A 20,417-nucleotide genomic window follows, 5' to 3' on the forward strand; every position below is an offset into this window, starting at 1 on the left:
AAAAAAAAACATAACAACAAACAAAACAAAATGTGTAGATATGAATACATTTTTATTAGAAAAAGTGAAAGCTCTAATGCCAAGATTTCATTTTTTCATTTATCTTTTAAATGTACTTGCATCAAACCATCCCAATCCTCAAACACATGTAAAGAATACAGAATTTTCATTTTTTGTTGTATAACAAAATAGACAAACACAAAAAATATTTTTCGAGCAGTACTAAAACTACGTACACACGTCAGATGATTTTCGTCTGGTAATTGCCTGATATCAGACGAGAATCTGGCGATCGTACAGCGCTTGTCATCCTGATGACCGCCCTGGGGGATTCATGGACGATGGTAATGAGAGTGAAGGGGAGAGAGCAAGGCGTGGTGCTTGTTCATGCATAGTACAACCTTTTATCATTGGAAAGGATTGTGAAAGATCCTCTCCAACAACAATTATTGAACGTGTGTACGCAGCGTAACTCAATGCAACCTATACCAACAACAGAGATGCTACCTCCTCCCCACCTTTTACTGTAGGTATGCTGTTCCTTGGATGCTGAGCTTTGTTGGCTTTCCACTTCTCTCTTTTCCCACTACCCACTTTTTACTGTTTTGTGTTGAGGTCAAAAAAGCTTAATTGTGGTCTCATCTTACCATCTTTTTCCATTTGGCCTCAGAATCTTCAGGTATTGTTTTAACAAAGTTTAATCATATTTTTTTGATGATTGGCTTTCAGCCCTCTCAAACAAGCCATGTTTGTGAAGCATTTGTGATGATGTTATCACATGTACACAATGACAACTCTTTGCTATAAATTCCTATAACTGCTTCAAAGTTGCTATAGTACCCTATTGGTATCCTCTCCTATCTTTGGAGGGTACTAGCAGTACCAACTACTTAACACTTCCACATACAGACTTTACTGAGCTCCTAGGCATTGATAAAACATTTGAATATTTTTGGTATTCATCTCCTGACTTGTCTACAGCTGTATCTCTGAGATCTTTTGACAGTGTCTTGCCACCTATAGTCGATAGTTTGCTTTAAGTTGACCTACTAAGCACTATGATGCTTCAGAAATAGTTGTTTTATGCTAAAGCAATCAAAATGATTACAACTGATCACAGGTGGAAGCCAATTACATTGCTTGGTGTGCAGAAGAAGTGAAGGTAATTATGAGAGTTCTTCAAAATGTTTCAGCACTTCTTTTTAACTCTATTTATTTGAATTTGAAAAAAAAACAGTTCCAGCTTGTGATCCCTCAGTGAGATTAGAAATCATGATGCAGTTTGTGCTAGCTTCCTTGTGTCTAAAGCCGCATACACACTTACAATTATAGTCATTGGAAAGGATCTTTCACGATCCTTTCCAACGACTAAGCACTCCACGATGCATGAACGATGCTGTATATACAGCACCGTTCTGCTCTACGGAGAGGGGAGGGGGAGAAGGATGGAGTGGCACCTTGCTGCACGCTCTCTCCCTTCACTTGCATTATGATCATTCGTCGTTCATCGTCCGGATGGTCGTTTGGACAATGAACGTCGCGCATTGTACACACTTCAGATTCTCCTCCAATGTCGGCCCTGAGACCATTATTGGGCGAGAACCATCGGAAGTGTGTTTGTAGCTTAACAAGTGTGTTAGCTTTTCCTGTACATGACACAACTTTTGACTGGCGTAAAGAAGAATATGAATGTGACTCCAGTGAAAGATTGGAGTCAGTGTGGTTCATGCTTGGCTTTCAGCTCCTCTGGTGCTCTGAAAGGTCAACACTTCAGGAAAACTGGAAAACTAAGTGAACAAAATCTAGTGGATTGCTCTAGACCGGAACGCAATGAGGGTTGCTTAGGAGAAGGCATTGATTCTGAGGAATCCTATCCATACCTTATATAAATAAAAAATAAACTGACCAATTTTATTGTTTTTTTAGCACCAACATATTCTTCAGCAGTTTACAAAGAACACTAAATAATACACGTCTGTCACTGCTCAGAATATATAACCCCCACCATATACACATATGCACAGCAGGGTCACCTTGTGTAGAAGCCAATCATTCTTCTTGTATTGCTTTGGGTTGAGGGTGGGACTGGAGCTCTAAAAAATATAAAACTATAAAAACAATGTAGAAACATAGGAAATATAAAACTTTTGACCTTGACAGAATCAAACGCAGAACCCAAGCAGTTTAAGGCACAGTTACTAAGCACATATAGACCATGAAATAAATTACAGGCACAAAGATGTCAGAAATACAAATCCTTTATTAGATAAAATAGCTCCTATATATGTATTTTATCTGTGTATAAAGCTGTTTGTCCGAAGTTCAATTTTATGCTAAGTCTAATAATCTTGCAGTAAATGGTGATAAGGTTATAGGGTGACAACATTCAGTCCCTGTCTTCCAACTGTGCTCCTCTATTGTCACCCTGTAATAGGGACTTCCAATGTGGACTACCAGTTACTATTCCAACACACATTATGCTGGCATTATCAACTATTGTCATCAGCAGGAAACCAACCTTTAGAAATGCCTTGGTGCCATACCTATAATACAAGCATCAACACAGAAAGTGGCTGCAAGGAGGTTCTATAAAATTATTGGTAAAAAGATGCAAGACCTGCAAACACATTTGTAAAATCGTTCCCAACAGGTCCCATTCAGGTGAATGGGAGCATTTGGGAGTGTGGTTGAGCCTGTGGTAGTATGCTGTGGTCAAGTCTGAAATGGCTTATACTTTAAAAGATCAGAAGAGTCGGTTTTATAGATTTCTTGGTACTATAGATTCATTGAACCTATTCATAAGTTACCAGTGTACATTCAGTGTACAAGTCAATGGTGCCTCTAAACACAGGCCAATCACCTTTAAATCATGGTGAAAATAATAAATTATACTTAAAATACATTAACACAAATGCCAAAATATATTTGTAAAATGTGAAAATATGAATATGTGAAAATGTAAATATATGTTTATAATATATAATAATAATATTAATGTTAAATATGCATAAAATATATACAACCCAAAAAAAAGGCTTGAACGCTGTGTAAATGGAAACAGAATGTGATGATTTGCAAATCACTGAAACATATCTAATAATATATATATATGCTCATTTTGAATTTAATGGCAGAAACCTGATGCAGAAAGTTTGGAACATTGACAATAAATGAAAGGAAATGGAAAAGAAAAAATATATTTTGGAATATCTTACAACTAAAGGCTGAGTTTCAAAGAAGTAAACTAGCGAAGGGGTTTACCTCTCCGTGAAAGACAGTTAATGTTCTTTAAATAAAATTGAAAAGAATTCGGGAATGTCATCACCTGAGGCACATAACAGAGAATCTGGAAAAATCCCTGCATGCAAGGGACAAGTCCGAAAATCAGTATTAGATGGCTGTGATCATCTGAACCACAGAAGACATTCCTTTAAGAATGAACATGATTCTGTATTGTATATCACTGCATGGGGAAAGCTTCCAAAAACTTTCTTTGTGTGCAGTCTATCACTACATCCACAAATGCAAGTAAAACTGTACATGCAAAGAAGAACACATGATTCAGAAATACCACCAAGCTTATTCAAGGGGGATTAAGGGCAATGTGGAAAGATGTCCTGTAGTCTTACAAATCAAAATCCTACCAAAATAACCAGTGCTACATTCTTAGGACACTAGGGGAAAGGGGCCATCTGGCTTGCTATGAGCCCAGTTTAAAAAACAGCATCTTCGAAGGAATAGGGGTGAAGAAGTGCACATGGCATAGGTAGATTGCACATCTGGGAAGGGAGCATTATTGCTGGACAATATATAGAGTTTTATAGGCAACATATGCTGCCATCCAGATGTCTTTCTTATGTCAGTAATAATAATTTACTCAAATTACTCAATAATTTACTCAAAGTGAATATAATATTCCATTAGGAAGCAAACAGCCAATGTGTTTCAAAAATTGGCATGGTGCTTGATTTTTTTTTCTCTTTGTGTATGGTCTGGAAACTTTAGCTATGTAGTACTTATTATCAGCCTCACTAAAAGGTTCTCATGCAATTGTATCCAGCGGCTCTTGACCGCTATACATTAAAAACAATACATATGAGGAGACCTTGAAATGTTGAGCAGCTAAAATCCTGTGTCAGGCAATAATTAGAGCAATAGTTTCCCTCAGTTCCCAAATGTTTACAAGGTGTTGTTAAAGAAAACGTGATGCAACACAGTAACAAACGTAGCCCTGTTCCAACTTTTTTTAAAAGGAATAACTGGCATCAAATTTAAAATGAGCATATGATTAACAAAATAAATGACAACATTTCAAAGTGTTAACATTTGGTGTGTTGTGTTTGTGCTATTTTCAATTGCACATAGGGTGTCAATGTTTAGCAAATCTCCACATTCTGTTTTTATTTACATTTTACCCAACCTCCAAACTTTTTTGGAAATTGAGTTGTAACTATATCAGACTCTACAATACAATGTCAGTGATTGAATCTAGATTTAACACAGAACAACACTGTCACTAATTCTAGGTTAATCACATTTTAGATTTGCAGACCCGGCACAAATGAGCATGGTTAGTGCTAATGTGTGAGCTGGGCTGAGTGCACAGGAATGAAGGCCATCTCTAATGAGGACTGTGATTCGTCAGGGTGCATGGACAGATTGTTATTATTCTGAATGTTCTCCAGACAGCGTCCTCGCAGGGTTTGCACCCTGTATCTTTTCAGCACAGTCACCAGGATTGCTTTCATCATCACCATGGCTATGTATTTCCCAGCACAGGCACGGGGACCGAAACCAAACGGCTGGAAATAGCGCTGTGGAACCTGCAAATGACAGCAAAAACATGTTTAGAATTAAAATAGTACTGTGTCCTTCTTGTGTAAAGATGATGAGTTCATCAAGAAATCTACTCAGTGCTCTGCATGTTTATGTGATTTAAAAACCTGAAAGAAATATAGTAGCCCTTGCTCACCGTATTCTAAAAATCTTGTTTCCTGGATTATTCTCATTTTATTACATTGGGTTACTGACCCAAAACAAGTATGCAGATCAGTGGATCTGATATCCATCTGTTTTCCTCTGACGCCCAAATTCATTTGCTCCAGACTGTGCACATCAGAGACAACTAAGCAAATAACATTTTTAGAATAGAGGTCCAAAGGTTCATAAATCTGCATGTGATGGGCAGTATGCTTTGTGCATTGGTAAACTATATCAGTCATTTTCAAAGCACAAGTAACTAGTAACTTTTGTTTTTGGTAAACAGACAGGGAACATGATAACAGACTCCTTTTTTCCTAACTCTGTGAAGGTTCTAAAATACTGGCAGTTTAAAATGTACCACCTCTTGCTGGTCTAAGCATATTTGAAGCACAACCCCAGGACAAACTGGGGAAGGGTTAGCACTGTGTCCAATATGCTGCATAGACACAACATCTCTCAATTCTAAGACATCTCCCAAAGATGGAGAATATAGGTATAGGGAGCAATTCGAAATGTTAATGGTCCTTAAGCATTACCTTGAATAATGTACTGTTCATTATTTATTATTATCATTATATATATTATAATGCGTGTGATGAGGTTATGAGTGAGGAAGTCATTAGTAGGTCATTGGAGGAGTGAAGAGAGCGGCAGGGGGAGTATTTATTTACCATGTCAGAAATGTAAGTGGGACAATAACTGTGGAGGGATTTGAAGGCAAAGCACAGGAGCTTAAATTTGATTCTAAGGTGAAATGGAAGCCAATGTAGAGAACTACAAAGAGATGCAGCAGAAGAGGAGCAGAGGGAAAGATGGATGAGTCTGGTTGCAGCATTCATGATAGATTGTAGAGGAGAGAGTCGGGTTAGTGGAATACCAGAGAGGAGGAGGTTACAGTAGTCCAGACGAGAGATGATAAGAGCATGTACAAGGAGTTTGGTGGTCTCAGGGGACAGGTAGGGGCAGATTTTTGAGATGTTGCGTAGGTGAAAGTGACAGGACCTGGAAATGTTCAGAATATGGGGGGTAAATGAGAGGGCCGAGTCAAAGGTGACACCAAGACAATGTGCCTGAGGAGAGGGCCGAATAACAGTGTTGTTAACAGTTAGATATATGTCAGGGGGAGATTTGGAATTTGAAGGGGAGAAGATGATGAGTTCTGTTTTATCCAGGTTGAGTTTCAGGAATCGGTCAGACATCCATGATGAGATGGCTGACAGGCAGCATGAAACCTTAACCAGGACTGAGAGAGACAGGTCAGGGGTGGACAGATAGATTTGAGTGTCATCAGCATACAGGTGGTACTGTAGGCCAAAGGAGGATATGAGACTACCGAGAGAGGAGGTGTACAGAGAAAAGAGAACCGGTCCAAGGACTGACCTTTGGGGAATACCAAAGTTCATCCAGAATTCCTCCTTAAAAATAGCAGTGCACTTCCTGTAATGTAAGGGTGTATGGGCACTTCTGTGTCTACAGGTCCACTTAGTCACCTTTCCCTGACTTGGTTGGTACAGGGGGTAAAGTAATTTTCCAGATGGCAAGATGTGGGAAATACCAAGTAGTCCACATTTTGTGAGAAGATACTGTAGCACAGTGCAGGATCATCTTCTTATGAGAATTAGGCGACTCAATATTCTCCATGATCTAGATAGATGATCTCCATGATCTAGATCCTCACTCTTTGAGAGGAAGCTGGGGAAAGGTTTTATATTATCTTAGTTTTCCCCCACAAGTTTTTTGTGCCCAATTATCTGGCAAATTTAGGGAGGGTGGCAGAGGTGGAAGAACTGTTTTAAGGCACTGCTGCCTCTGACTACTAGTCCCTAGAAAATGGTAATGGGATTTGGAGATGTTACTACACTACTGCTTACTGATCTCTTAGCTGCAGGCTTTGGTATAAGGTAGAAATGCCCTGCTGCTGCCAAGATGGCCACCTTCACACATAGACACAATGCAGATCAAGACATGATAGGTTAGTAATGATAAAAAATATTTTCTAGAAACCATAGTTAATACCGGTGGCTAATCTATGTCTTAAGCTAGAATTGGACTTTAGAGAGGAAGTGTTTAGCTATTACAACCAAGACTGCCATTCAGCACTCTGAGCTTCATTACCTGACTAATGGAAGTAGTGCTAGTTCTAGGTCAGGCATATCACTGTCATTTTCTGGAATAGAAATCTTTTTATTATAACCCTCAAAAATAGCCTTGGAAAATATATGTTATCAAAAAAATAAATCCCAATAGGTTTGAAGGTATTTTTAAATGGTACATAATGCATTTTCAGTGAACCATTTCATAAAATTGGGCCTTCACAATGTATTAACATTATTTTCTTATAAGAAGCAGTGACGTTCTGTAATACCTTTTATCATTTAGTGCTGAATACTTCACATCTACACTTCTAAAAGGAACCCCATTCTTATAATATACAGGCAACAGATGGGCCACTTCAGTCAGAGAAATGCATGTACTGAACATGCTACACGTATTGTACAAGAAGGAAGTATAAAGTTGTTATTATTATTATTATCATCATTGATAAACAGTATTTATATAGCACCAACATATTGCACAGCGCTGTATACAGGGGGATGATTGCATTATATGTAGTCCTATGTGATTATTCATGCATAATATACTACATTTATATAGAAAGTAGCATTTAGCTGTGTAATAACTAAACTAAATTGTATAAAACATATATATTTGTAACTTTTTATTTTTTATATTTGTGAATGTTCCTTCATGGCTCTTTCATTTTCATACTTTACAAACATAAAGTCATTGTTCTACCCTCCCCCTACCAACATTACAATTTTGGCACTTTTTCTTGTAACATAGATATCTGGTCCCATTAGAACAGCAGGAAAGAAGAGTGCCATAGCATCAGATTGCTTGAATTTTATCATTCCTATTACGATTTCATTTACAGTGTAAAGTGATTGGGATTCTTCCACAAAAAATACAACTCTAAATGTAATTAGTCTATCATATGTGGTAATTAAAAAGCAATTAACTGAAAAATGAAATGGCCTTTAATAAGAAAGTGCATTCATCCATATATTAAAAATAAGGTGGCTGTATAATGAAGGGTTCATGATTAAGATGAATAAAGAATAAGATAACTATGTGAAGATAAGTTAAGAATAAGTTTCAAAATGTAATCTGAGCTCAGATATGTACATGAGAGTTTATTTCACTAGAAAGAGTTTTTTTAATCTTCACAGTGGCCAAAAACGTCACTTTTTTACAATACTGACTTCATAAATGTCCTGTTCATAGTATTTAAAGTAGACAGGCAGAAATCCACTTGATATCCAGGATGGAGGATTTGGATGTCTGAACTATTCATTGGTCATGTTTGCAATTCTTGTACAACACAATTATTGCAGTTATTATATCTCACACAATAAGGGCATTGCTTGCTTAAACTGATAGTAATCTACACGTTATAACTGATCTATAGGCGAAAGGAAACAAGAGAGAGCAGTTCACAAACAATTAGGGACGAGTGGGATTTAGGTAGCATTGATTCTGCCTTGAAATTTGAGCTGCTTAGGCCAAAATTGTTGAACTAAAAGAAATAAATACTGCATTTTTTATATGTTTATAGTATAGTATTTTAATATGTATGGGTGTTCTTTTCCACTTTTCCTATTTTTTTATAATAAATCCTTGTTCACTGTTACTTTGTATTATAGATTTTCTTTTATGTTTTTTTTTTTACTGTTCAATTGTCTGTTTTTGGTGCGGGAACAAGTCAATAATAGTTCATAAAGTTAATAAAGACCTTACAAGCCACTCATTTAAAAAAAAACACCTATAGCTCCTCTCTCTCGTTTAATAACGTCAGGGGGGCCACTGTACACGTCAGATTTTCACCTGAGATGTGAATTCGTATCAGACGACTATTATTTGACTGTGTACCTAGCTAAAGACTGGTTGCAGATTTTTCCCAGACAGGAGTAGCAATATGCTAAAACACTTTTTACTGTACAGGTACTGAAAACATCAAATCATTTATGAGTATTCTTTGGTTTGGTAATCAATCATTTAATGCAACATTTTTGAAGTTACCGTTTTCTCAAAGTTTTCCAAACTGAATTCATTTGGCTTTGGGAAGAATTCAAATTTATGCATGCGGCCAATGTTCAAGATGATGTTGGTTCCTTTCTTTACATAATAGCCATCAATAACATCATCTTCCAGAGCTTTGCGCATGACCAAATCTACCACAGGCTGGTACCTCATACTCTCATAGATGAAGTTCTCCAGAACTTTAAGGTTTTGCATGTCATTACTCTGTACTTCTCGGTCACCTGGCAATATAAAAGGTAAAAATGAGCACAACATCTGTGACAAACACTTTACTATGCAGAGTCTGAGAACTTATTTACCTTGTTCCAGCGGAGTTTTAGGTCACACTAGCGAGAATTATTTAAAGCCGTCCCATATACACAAACAACTTTGTCCTTCTGTAATTGTTATCTCACTTCTATAGTGGCATTAGTACTGTGCTAAGATGAATGGTGAAAAAGCTTTATTTGGGCTTACTAAAGAACCTGAAAACATGTTAAAGCTGAACTAAAGTTCCATTTTTAAGATTACATGATCAGGCAGGTCATTTTTGTAGGAAGGGACAGACAATGTCCCTTCTACAATAATCTCTTCCACCTGCTTGTCAAGCAAAAGCTTTTGTGGCCAAAATACCTGGCAATGCCACGTGCCAGGAATGTACGAGCTTGCTCGTGCCTGAGCAGGAGTTATGTCAACCTGGCCAGGATGACCAAACATTGCTGGAGAAGGTGAAGATAGTTAGAAGAAGACACGAACAGGGAGGGAACAGATAGAGAAAACAGGGACAGGTGAGTATTGTGGGCTATAGTTCAGCTTTAAGGAACATACCATAGGAGCTTGTTCACAAGGAAGGTTTTACAGATGGTTATGGGACAGTTTCTCTGGTTTATGCCAGTGTTGCTTTTTAGCCATAGTTTGTCAAATCATTACATGCCTTGAGGGAAAATACTCCAATTATCCACCTTTTTGGTAAGTGGACAACCTACGCTAAATACATTTGAAAACTTTAGCTCTTTTAGATTATATATATATATAAAAAACATTGCATCAATTTACTATATTTTTTTTTTATTATTGAACATGATGGACTTAAGGTGTAAATCTAGTAAGGTGCAAGGTGGAGTAAGGTGTTAGTTAGGATCTGAAAAATGAGTAAGGTGTTAGTTAGGATCTGAAATCAACCATGCTGAGGAAAAGTGTTTTATTGAGTTGCTGTTATTACTTACAGTTATGTAATACTTGCATAATTAAATAGGCTTCAGTGGCAGTATGTTCCTCTCCTACAAATTCCAGATTTCAAAGCCCTGTTCAAAGTCTGCACAACCCAAACTTTCCAACAGAAGTGAATAAAGTTGGCTTTGGGACAGAACTGTTCTTTTCTTAAGAGCCTCTCCAATTAGGATGTTCTGTCCAGGTCTTCACAAGAACTCTTTAGAGTTCTTTTATCTCATATCAGTGTTTACCAGGAATTACTTTATATTATCAGTGGAAAACCCCAATTACGATATAGTAACCTTACCATAATATTTACAAATCTTTGTATGCTTCCAATGGATAGTCACCTTTCTGCAAGAAGTTTTCCCTCTGAGCTACTGTAAAGTTTTTTAACTTCTAGCATAGAGTTCTAGTGTTATGATATAGAACTTTTATTCTAAACTTGCTAAGCAAATTGTTTTGCTTTTGCGTTTATGTAAAACAATGCCAGAAGCTGTTTATAAACTTAAATAAACTAGGTTTAGCCATTAAATTGCATTGGCATTAATACAAAGCAGGGCCTATAGTGCAAGGAATTAGATAGATATAATCTGATATTGTGGCTGCCTTAAGGTCCTATGTTCATTAAAAAGAGAAAAACAGCTTATATGACAATGTTTAACATTAGGTTTTAAAATTTCTAAATTAAAAAAAAATGTTTTCATTTCTACCTGCAACTAACTGCTTATAAATAATGAATTGAAATCAGAAAACTGATATATTGATACATGCAGTGGGGCAAACTTTTTTATTCTGCTTTGTTATCTTTTCCTTTTCTGTGTTTTTCAATAAAAGTAGGTGTATTCCCCTTACAGTGATGCCAATCCAATACATAATGTTTACAGACTAGTGTGTGGCCCCCTGATGTATAAATCTACATCTATAAAGCACGGGGCCCACAAATAAAATATTAGCATTGGCCTGGAACAGTAAGAAAGAGAGGTAGTCTGGTGTCTAGAAGAAATTTCAGGCATTTAAAGAGAATGCTTAACAACCCATTTACAGTTGAACCCGCTGTGATATAGTTGTACCACCATCCTTCCTTATCATCACCATCCATCATAACTGTCCTGCAATATTTAAAATCCTTACCAACAACAGAACGTATTTCATCCAAAATCATCTCTTCAGTCTTTGGATGCTGTGCGATCAGGGTTAGCATAAAGTAGAGGGACACAGACATGGTGTCCGGAGCAGCAATCAACATTTCCAGAATGCTTTGGTTCACATTCTCAGCTGTTACATCTCCATGATTCTGTACCAGAAAAAAAATCTTAAAGTTTAATTACACTTGATCACATACATCCCTTTTAAATGAACTAATATTAAAATTCTTTAAATGTATTTTGGTGTAGGATCTTGTTTACAAAACAGCACATTGTCACTCACATCATGTGTGGCGTGGTGGCTCAGTGGTTAGCACTCTGGCCTTTGCAGTGCTAGGTCCCAGGTTCAGATACTGGTCAGGGCACTATCTGCATGGAGTTTGCATGTTTTCCCTGTGTTAGTGTGGGTGTCCTCTGGGTACTCCATGTTTTCTTTCCACAAAAAGACATGTGGTTAGGTTCATTGGTTTCCCCCAAATTGAGCTTGACATATGACTATGGTAGGGATATTAAATTGTGAGCCCATTTAAGGGAAAGCTAGTGACATGACTATAAACTTGGTGAAAACCTGTGTAATATGTCCACAATATAGAAATAATAGTTAGTAATAATCATTCCTGTGAGAGAAATATTGAACTGAACTCTGCCTCATTAGATGTGCTCATGTCTATTTAGGAAGTTAGCTGGAATCATAGCTTTTCCTCTATTGAATCAACTACCGGTAGATGTAGGTTAGTGAATGGACTGATAATCATGCTGATCTCTCCTCAAAAACCATGTGATCACATTGTATTTAATTTGAAATTGTGAATCACATATTGCAATACAGTTTGCTAAAATGGGTCATTTTTTAGAAAATAAAAAAGTGCTATATGTGTCTTTCTGTCTATGTAAAGAAGTTCCATGGAAGATTTTTCTTTTTAGCTCATTTGAATGGCTCACTGTTCTCCATAGTTTTTCTCTTGTTACATAACTGGTACTGATCATGTGCATTTAGATGCATGTATGCTCTGAAAGCAAGGCTAGCTGCAAGTAGCGGGAGAGGAGAGACATTATTATTGGAGTTGTTACACGGATGGCAGCAGGTTGGAATCTAAAATGAATCCTAGATATGCAAATACCCAAAGCAGTGTTTATTCATTTGTTCATTTTTTTATTTTAAAAATCAGAATGGAATTTAATACTGTATTCACTTCTTTTGTAATTGTCTTATAGATTTGGCAAAATTTCCAGAAGTAAAGAAAATGTGAAGAAGTGTTTGGAATTATTGGTACTAGCTGCTTACTGCTTTTATAATTCATGACAACTCATCAGTATGCAGCAGAAGCATCCTTCTCCACTCTCAACACATTTAATCAGTTGTTTTTTTTAAACTCTACACACCTGTGCAAAGATGAGCTCAGAAGCAAAATCAAGATGCTCATCCAGTTTGTCTGAAGCTGAAAGCTCCCGCCGCTTTTGTTCAATGAGAATTTCAATAGCCTCCTTCAAGTCATTGCTAGGGTACACAGAAAATAGGATTACTTTTAGAACAAGTGTAATTGTTTTAAATTGGTACAGTTATATATTTACTGTAGGAAGAGCTTAGACACTGAGAACTCACGCTGATTTCTCATACTTCTTGTAGAGCCAGGAAAATTTAAAGAAAATGTCGGGTTTCAGGATAAGTGCTTCCCATGCATCAAAGTATTTCTGAATCTTCAGAACAATTTCATTTTCTGAAAGAAAACATCTATGATAAAACTGACACTTATTAGGTATATCCAAATTACACACATTCATCCTATGTGTAATACTATTACCCCAGCTCAAAGAAAAAAAATAAAGGCAATGTTCTCTTTTAACATAAAATGGACATTAGGTTTGCAAAACACCCTATGAGTGGTTATGACTCCATCTCTACCATGGACAGTGACTTGCATGATAAAATAATAATCTATTAGTTATTATGAGTGAAAATGAAGCCAGAGTTTAGCTGGTAAGGTTTGGATGGTAGGCATTCATATTAAGGCTGTCCCTTTTTATGTGTGACTTTTAGTCTAAATCTTTTCAGTGTGTTGTAAAATTAAATTTGTGATTCTTTTGGTAATTATTGTAGTTGTTTGTTTTATATATTTTCTCACTTGTAATAAAAGGCAATTCTGACAAGTGGCTTCCATAAACTGATTGTTTGCTCCTAAATAAAAATTCAGCAGGTGAAGCATTAGCCTACTTTCATTGTAGTCTCCCTCTACCACTTGTGTTTTATATGGATGAAAAAAAATCAATGTAAAATGTGTAATAAATTTATAAGAGCGGGAGTTTACGAGGATAGGTTGAAACAATGGAAGGAGATTCCCCCAGCTTGATAATTGGAATGGGGGGTACAGATAAGGTGGGCGCTCCACAAAGACACAACTATCTCCTGTAGTGTACAGGGCTATGTTGTCAACTGATGAAAAGACCAAACGCTTTTTAGTTTCCCTTCAGTTAGGAGTAACACAAATGGAATAGTTAATTGAAAATGCATTTTCCTTTAGAAAAATAAAGGCAAGACTTTTTTTAGGTTCACTGAAACGCTAGATTTCTGCATGCAACAGCTGTAATAAATTACAATATAATAAAATCGTAATAGTGGATTTAGCAATAGTCACTTCACAAATACCCATCTCGTCCAATGTTTCAATCTGATCCTGAATAGTAAAACTGATAGAGGTTCCCAACATTGGAAGTGTATGGGATGAAGCATGTTGGGGACAAAGAGAGAATGTTGCCACCTGGAGATTTTTTTTATAAAAATATATATATATATATATATATATATATATATATATAAAGTCCTTCAGGGCATCGGTGTACCTAGCTTACTAGACACCTAAGCTAGACTGGTTTTTTACCTACCCAATATTATTATTATTTTCACTATTATTCATAAAATAAACAAAAAAAAGTTTAATGTGATACAGAAGACAAAACACGGATAATAGGACATGTTGAATGAAATACAGTACAGGGGGTTACAGAGATGTGATATAAAAAATGATGGATTTAATTGTTGCACACTATTGAGAAACTTAGGGATCGTAGCATGGTCAAGGTCACCGGCATCTGCAGAGTCACCAATACACAGTCACCAGAATGTGCAGGGTCATCAGCATGATCAGGGCCACCAGCACGATCTGGGTCAGAATTGCCCTTTTCTTTTCCACATATTGTCAAGATTTGCCAATTTTGTTTTTTGCATTTTGTCACAATTGCCTTTTTGTTTTTCATTTTGGCACATTTGATCATTTTTTGCCCTGATCATGTGACATAGCATCTATGTTGTTTCTCTATGAACTCACATAACTGGCTAGAACTGCTAATCTGTGTCTCATTTCATTTCACATAGTGAATCACTGAAGTTACTATTGATTCCCAAAGACCTACTGTGCTCAGTCCTACTTGCTCACTGCTGCACACATTTGCCACACATTACAATGCAAGTAGGATTTTAGCATCTATTTTTTCTCTAACTCCAAAGGCTTTTAACAGTATAAACCCCATATATAGCAGAGGGAAAAACTGAAACCTGAGATTTATTAGTGCCCAGATATTTTTGGTATAGCTGTTTTTATTATTAACCTTTTGAATGTATTAGGGGTTCATTCTGTACCATATTTCCTTTTTGAAAAAATATATCTATAGTAGATTTGGTGAGATGGCTCTTGTTGGTTTGTATTGACAATAAACTGAATTGAACAATAAACTGACAATCAGAACAAAGCAGTCAATGAATATTCACTAATATGGGCACTTCACTATTCTTAATCATAAATAATTTGATTGCCATACCTAGCTTTCTGTGGCCCTATTCTTGGCATGTACTGGCACCTGACCTTTAGAATATTGGCCAGCGCCAGAGACCCTGGAGACGCCCTGGAGAAGTTCTACTTTTCTCTATGACAGGTGTCAATCCATGACAAGCAAAGGGGAAAAGTTTATTATTACTGCAGTGGGATTCAATAGAGGTTTACATACCATCTGTAGGAATTCTTAGGAAGAGGTTGTTGGAGGTGTCAAACATGATGAGTCTCATAAGCCTGAGCACATGTACATTCCCCAGTTGATCAGTCATATCGGGCAGTTTTGCCAGGAATCTCATGGTGGACTTAATGCAATGTTCTGTAGTCTGGATCAGTCCAGGGCCAGAAAGAGCTAAAAAATGAATAGTAGAAAAGTAGGAAACTCATCTATTTAACTCCTGCAGGCCTAATTACCATATACTTCCAAACCAGTTAGTGGATATCATACGAGGCACTAATTCAATATACAGCAGTACAATTTTCCATAATTAACCATCTTCCCTGCAGATTTTGTTCATTAGTTTCCCGTTAGCTTCCTGTAACGAATTCTGTGACACAGCACAGTATAAAGTATTTTATAAACAAAGCTATTTCTGAAGCTCTAATGGCCGTGTGTGTTTTCTATAATTATTTGTAACAGTAAGCGGCAGAACTACCCATATCATATTATTTATACCATGCAGTGTTTATACCTCACCATTCAGCTCTATGAAAAGACCAGAAAATCATCCATACAATGCACACAAATACTGTGAGTTCTTCATACATATGTTTTTATCACTTCTCCCCACACCCTGCAAGATCTTAGTATTCAGAATAGATTGGGCTATGGAATAGATTGCCCTATACCTGCTTATTAAAACTCTGACATTTTAAAAAATATATAGCATTTCCTAATCAGTAAGCATCCAACCATACAATGTCAATGAATATGTAGCAATAAACTTAGCTAACATGTAATTGTACAGACACTTAATTCAACTTAATTGAGGGGACAGCAGACCTAAATCACAGGCTGCATTATGTGAAATAACTATAGTATTCTAGATGTGTATGCAAATGGCTCAGGAGGTTTTGTGAATTTTAAAGTCAGCTACAGCTAAACATGGATTTGTACACCAAATAATTAAATATGTAGTTGGAGCACTTATTCTATAACTGTTCTGCATGTCAAAGGATTTGGAACACAAGGCACATGAACTTTTGGCCCTGATGCCCTTTCTATGTCTGTGCAGCCTAATTATGGAATATACGCTATGCAACATTTTTAATAGACTACACATTTAATTCAATAAAAACTTTGAATCAATTTATAAAAAAAAATGTTGATTGAACATTAATAGTTTATTCTTTTTATTAATAAAGCCAGCAGCATAGCTTTGTACTATATCAAGCAGTATAAAGCTATCAGGTAGCATTCTAATTTATATCTAGTGGTTACAAATCAAACATACATTTTATGGTGCAGGCTTAGCACAGGGAGTATGAGAAAGATATGTAAAATGTTTACATATGTACTGAAATATCAATATCCTTCCCTTAGTGGGCCAGTATCTATATAAACCTTGTGATAAATAATAATAAACAGTATTTATTTAGCGCCAACATATTAGGCAGCACTGTACAATAAATAGGGGTTGCAAATAACAGACAGGTACAAACAATGACACGGCAGGAGGAGAGGACCCTATATGAAAAAGCTTGCAGTCCTGCAAAAATATCCCATCAAGGGTCCCCCAAACATAAACTACAATGTCTCCCCACTGACTTTTAGAAACTCACTCATGCTCACTTCTTTTTGAAGTTTTATTCCAAAATCCAACATACAGAGGAAAGATGGTGAATGTAGCAGGGTCCTCTTCTTCTCCTCCTCCTGTGTCACTGTCTGTATCTGTCTGTCATTTGCAGCCCTATTTAATGTACAGCGCTGCATAATATGTTGGCACTGGATAAATACTGTTTATTTATAAATAATAATAGTAATATTATTAATTATTATTATTATTTTAATAGCAGAGCATCACAGATAACAAACACAGAACAACATCACATCACATGCAGTATTAGTGTCCCTATTGGTAATTTCTTACAGAACCAAAGTGGAAAAATATGTCTAAAGCTGAGTGACTAACCCAAAAAATCCCACTCCTAATTTTGGATATCTGCAGGATCCTGCACTTGCTCTGATATATTTCTCTATCAGCATTCCATGTCTCCTGGGGAACTCTCCCAATCCTTCCTACCTGCCCAAAAATAAAAAAATAGCACGTCGACCAACAAAAGTACTGCACCAGGGCAGTGACTGGCTGTCTCCTATACCTGCACAGGTACCACCTATGCAGCAACACGGAACCAGGCATCACTCCCCCGTGGAGAACCAGGTTCTATACCTATCTAGAAAGTCAGAATTTAACCCTTGGACACTTAAAGTGATCCTACCGCACTAATAAAATGTTACATGTATGCACAATGCAACCTACAATAACTATCACTGTCACCTGATAAGAATTTTAGCATGTAGATCTGTTGCACTGACAGGTCCTCTTTGTAACAAGCAATCACTGCATGCTAGGCATCAGGCAATTATGAGTCAATGTTCTGTTTTGAATATATTCCTTGATGTGAATGCTTAGAAGTGACTAGACGTATACAGCTTTTGACATTTCAAACCACAGACAGTCTGCTGATTGCATTATGATTTGGTGTTCACCAGTGATTTGTGTTAATTCCCTTATTGTCCATAGAAGCCTTAAAGAGAGACAGAAAAATCATTTGGAATATATGAATGCAATGACTGCACAGTTTTCACTCAAGCTGTATTATGTGAAATCAGTAGCTGAGAAGTACATCATTGCATAAAAGTGTGAAATGTACTGAAAATGGGATTTATAAAAAAAAACACATTTCCTATGCTAATCTCTGCCACCGCATTGCACTCAGTATATTCATCAAGTCTGACGGTAAAAAGGGAATTTAAAGTAGGATGTAAAATGAATATAAATGCTCAGATGTTTAAACAAATCAGCAAAAATGACTTTACCTATGTCTTTACATAATAAGGCAGAGTTGTTAATTTTGTGCTTTTTTTTCTCTTAGCTATACCGCATATAAAAAGAGAATCTTGCCTCTGACTTGGATACCTCTTAGGGGTCTATTAATAAAGCACTGAATCTGACATTCACTGAAACAATTCATGGTGGAGAATCAATTACTTTCAGTTTCACTGAAACACATGGGGCTCTATTTTTAAAACAGGAAATCTGACATTCCCTGGTGGGAATCTTCCAGGTACATGTGTTTCAATGGAAGTTCCCAACCAGGTAGTGTTTGAGGGAATGTCAGGTTCCTAATTTTATAAATAAAACCTGTGGACTTGGAAGATCGTTTACCAGTGAATGTTTCAGTGAATGTAAGATTCACTGCTATAAAAATAGATCCCTTAGTGGTCAAGGCTACAGAGGGCCAGAAAGGAGGCATTGTTTATAGACAGAGAAATTATGGCCCTTATTAGCTAAACTGAAAACAATTCTGATTCTGAAAACAATGTTGCTACTAGGGATTCAGACTGAGGATCTTTCACGATCCTTTCCAACGACAAAAGACTGCACGATGCATGAATGAGCTTTGTACATACAGCATCGTTCTGCTCTAGAGAGGAGAGGGGAAGAACGGGTGAGCAGCACCCCACTGTGCTCTCTCATCTTCACATTTATTATGATCGTTCCTCGTTTGCTGTCCGTGGATCCACCACAATGATGAGCGCTGTACACTCGCCACTTAGGCTACATACGCACATCAGATGATTCTCCTCCGATAGTCGCCTCAGGCCTGATATTAGACGAGAATCATCCGACGTGTGTATGTAGCCTAAAGCTACGTACACACTTCCAATTATTATCGTTGGTAAACGAACGACGAACGATCCTGCACGATATCTGCGAACGATCGTTCCAATCCGATCCGCCGGTCCGGTCGTTCATTTCCAACGACTTTCCTCGTTCGTCGGCGTTGTTGGTTACTTTTTTACGAACGTTTTTTGCCCAATCGATCGTTCGTCGTTCGTTCGTCGTTCATTTTGAACGATAAAAATTGGAAGTGTGTACGCAGCTTTAGTGATAGACAATCTCTTTGTCAGGAATATAAACAAATACACAAAGTAAAGAGGGTAAGAGTAATGCTATGTGCACATATCAATCTGCCATGGTGGACTAATGAATGATCAATCAGGAATAACTCCATAGGGGAGCACAGCGGGGTGCTGCTTGATCTTTCCCTCCCCTCACCATAGATTAGAATGGCACTGTGTGCACAGCACTCATCCATTCATCTGTCACTGGAAACAACCACAAAATATAGTTTCCAGCAACAATTATCTGACTTCTGTACAGGGCTTCAGTACTACTGAAATGAAAAGTCTTTCTACCCTAGTGACAACCGTACCCCTTATTTCATATCCTGCTGTCACATGGAAAAGGTATCAAAAACACCCCAAACAGAAATAAAAGCTGTACATAAATGTTCTCTCTTTCCCTGTCTAAATAAAAAAGGAAGGAGATAGGCCCCCAGTGCAACATTTTAATTTATAACATGGCTGATATGTAGCATACCTCTTTATAAAAATGCAACATGCCTGGCTGTTGTGCTGAATCTCCGGCTTGCAATAAGTATGAGTGTATACATATCAAGTGGAGATCTTAGTTCTGGGTCAGGGACTGAGATGTTATGAAACAAGAGGGACATTAGGACAGCTAGGAAGCAGAATGAGTGGTGCAGAATGATGGCTCGGAATTGGCAGCCATTGCATTCCACTCTACAAGGGTTTCTGTAAATTATCTGAGGCTGGGATGGGAATATCGCCCATTGTAATCTATCTCTATTACTATTGTGAATGTATCCTGTAATGTCAGCTTTTATTATATTTTAAAAGAACCGGAAAAATCTGATTAATAAAACTGCACACACTAGGAAATGGAAATTCCACAATCAATAAATTATGTTAATCTTGGTGGTATACATAGTTATGTATTTATTAATTGATGTAATAGGATTTTCATTTTAACATTTGGTACAGTAATATTTTTTCATTTTCCTTTAATGAAATTAGAGATGGAACTGCACAAAATTACACGATTGTTAAAGGTTGCAGTACAAAAACTAGCCAGCAGATGGC

At 37.0% G+C, this 20,417-nt stretch overlaps 1 protein-coding gene across 1 annotated transcript in view; it reads right to left on the minus strand.

Annotated features, from left to right (window-relative positions):
- Positions 1 to 2,077: 2,077 nt before the first annotated feature.
- The window catches only part of CYP19A1 (cytochrome P450 family 19 subfamily A member 1), a 30,642-nt gene continuing 12,302 nt past the window's right edge, over positions 2,078 to 20,417 (minus strand). Inside the window, exons 5-10 of the mRNA XM_072402386.1 lie at positions 15,423 to 15,599; positions 13,027 to 13,141; positions 12,807 to 12,921; positions 11,410 to 11,572; positions 9,064 to 9,305; positions 2,078 to 4,823 (exon numbers count right to left, since the gene is read on the minus strand). Coding sequence (XP_072258487.1) covers positions 4,578 to 4,823; positions 9,064 to 9,305; positions 11,410 to 11,572; positions 12,807 to 12,921; positions 13,027 to 13,141; positions 15,423 to 15,599 — 1,058 coding nt within the window. The 3' untranslated portion in view covers positions 2,078 to 4,577. The remainder of the gene's footprint in view (positions 4,824 to 9,063; positions 9,306 to 11,409; positions 11,573 to 12,806; positions 12,922 to 13,026; positions 13,142 to 15,422; positions 15,600 to 20,417) is intronic.

This window comes from Pyxicephalus adspersus, chromosome 2 (genome assembly GCF_032062135.1).
Source record: "Pyxicephalus adspersus chromosome 2, UCB_Pads_2.0, whole genome shotgun sequence".
Taxonomy (NCBI): domain Eukaryota; kingdom Metazoa; phylum Chordata; class Amphibia; order Anura; family Pyxicephalidae; genus Pyxicephalus; species Pyxicephalus adspersus.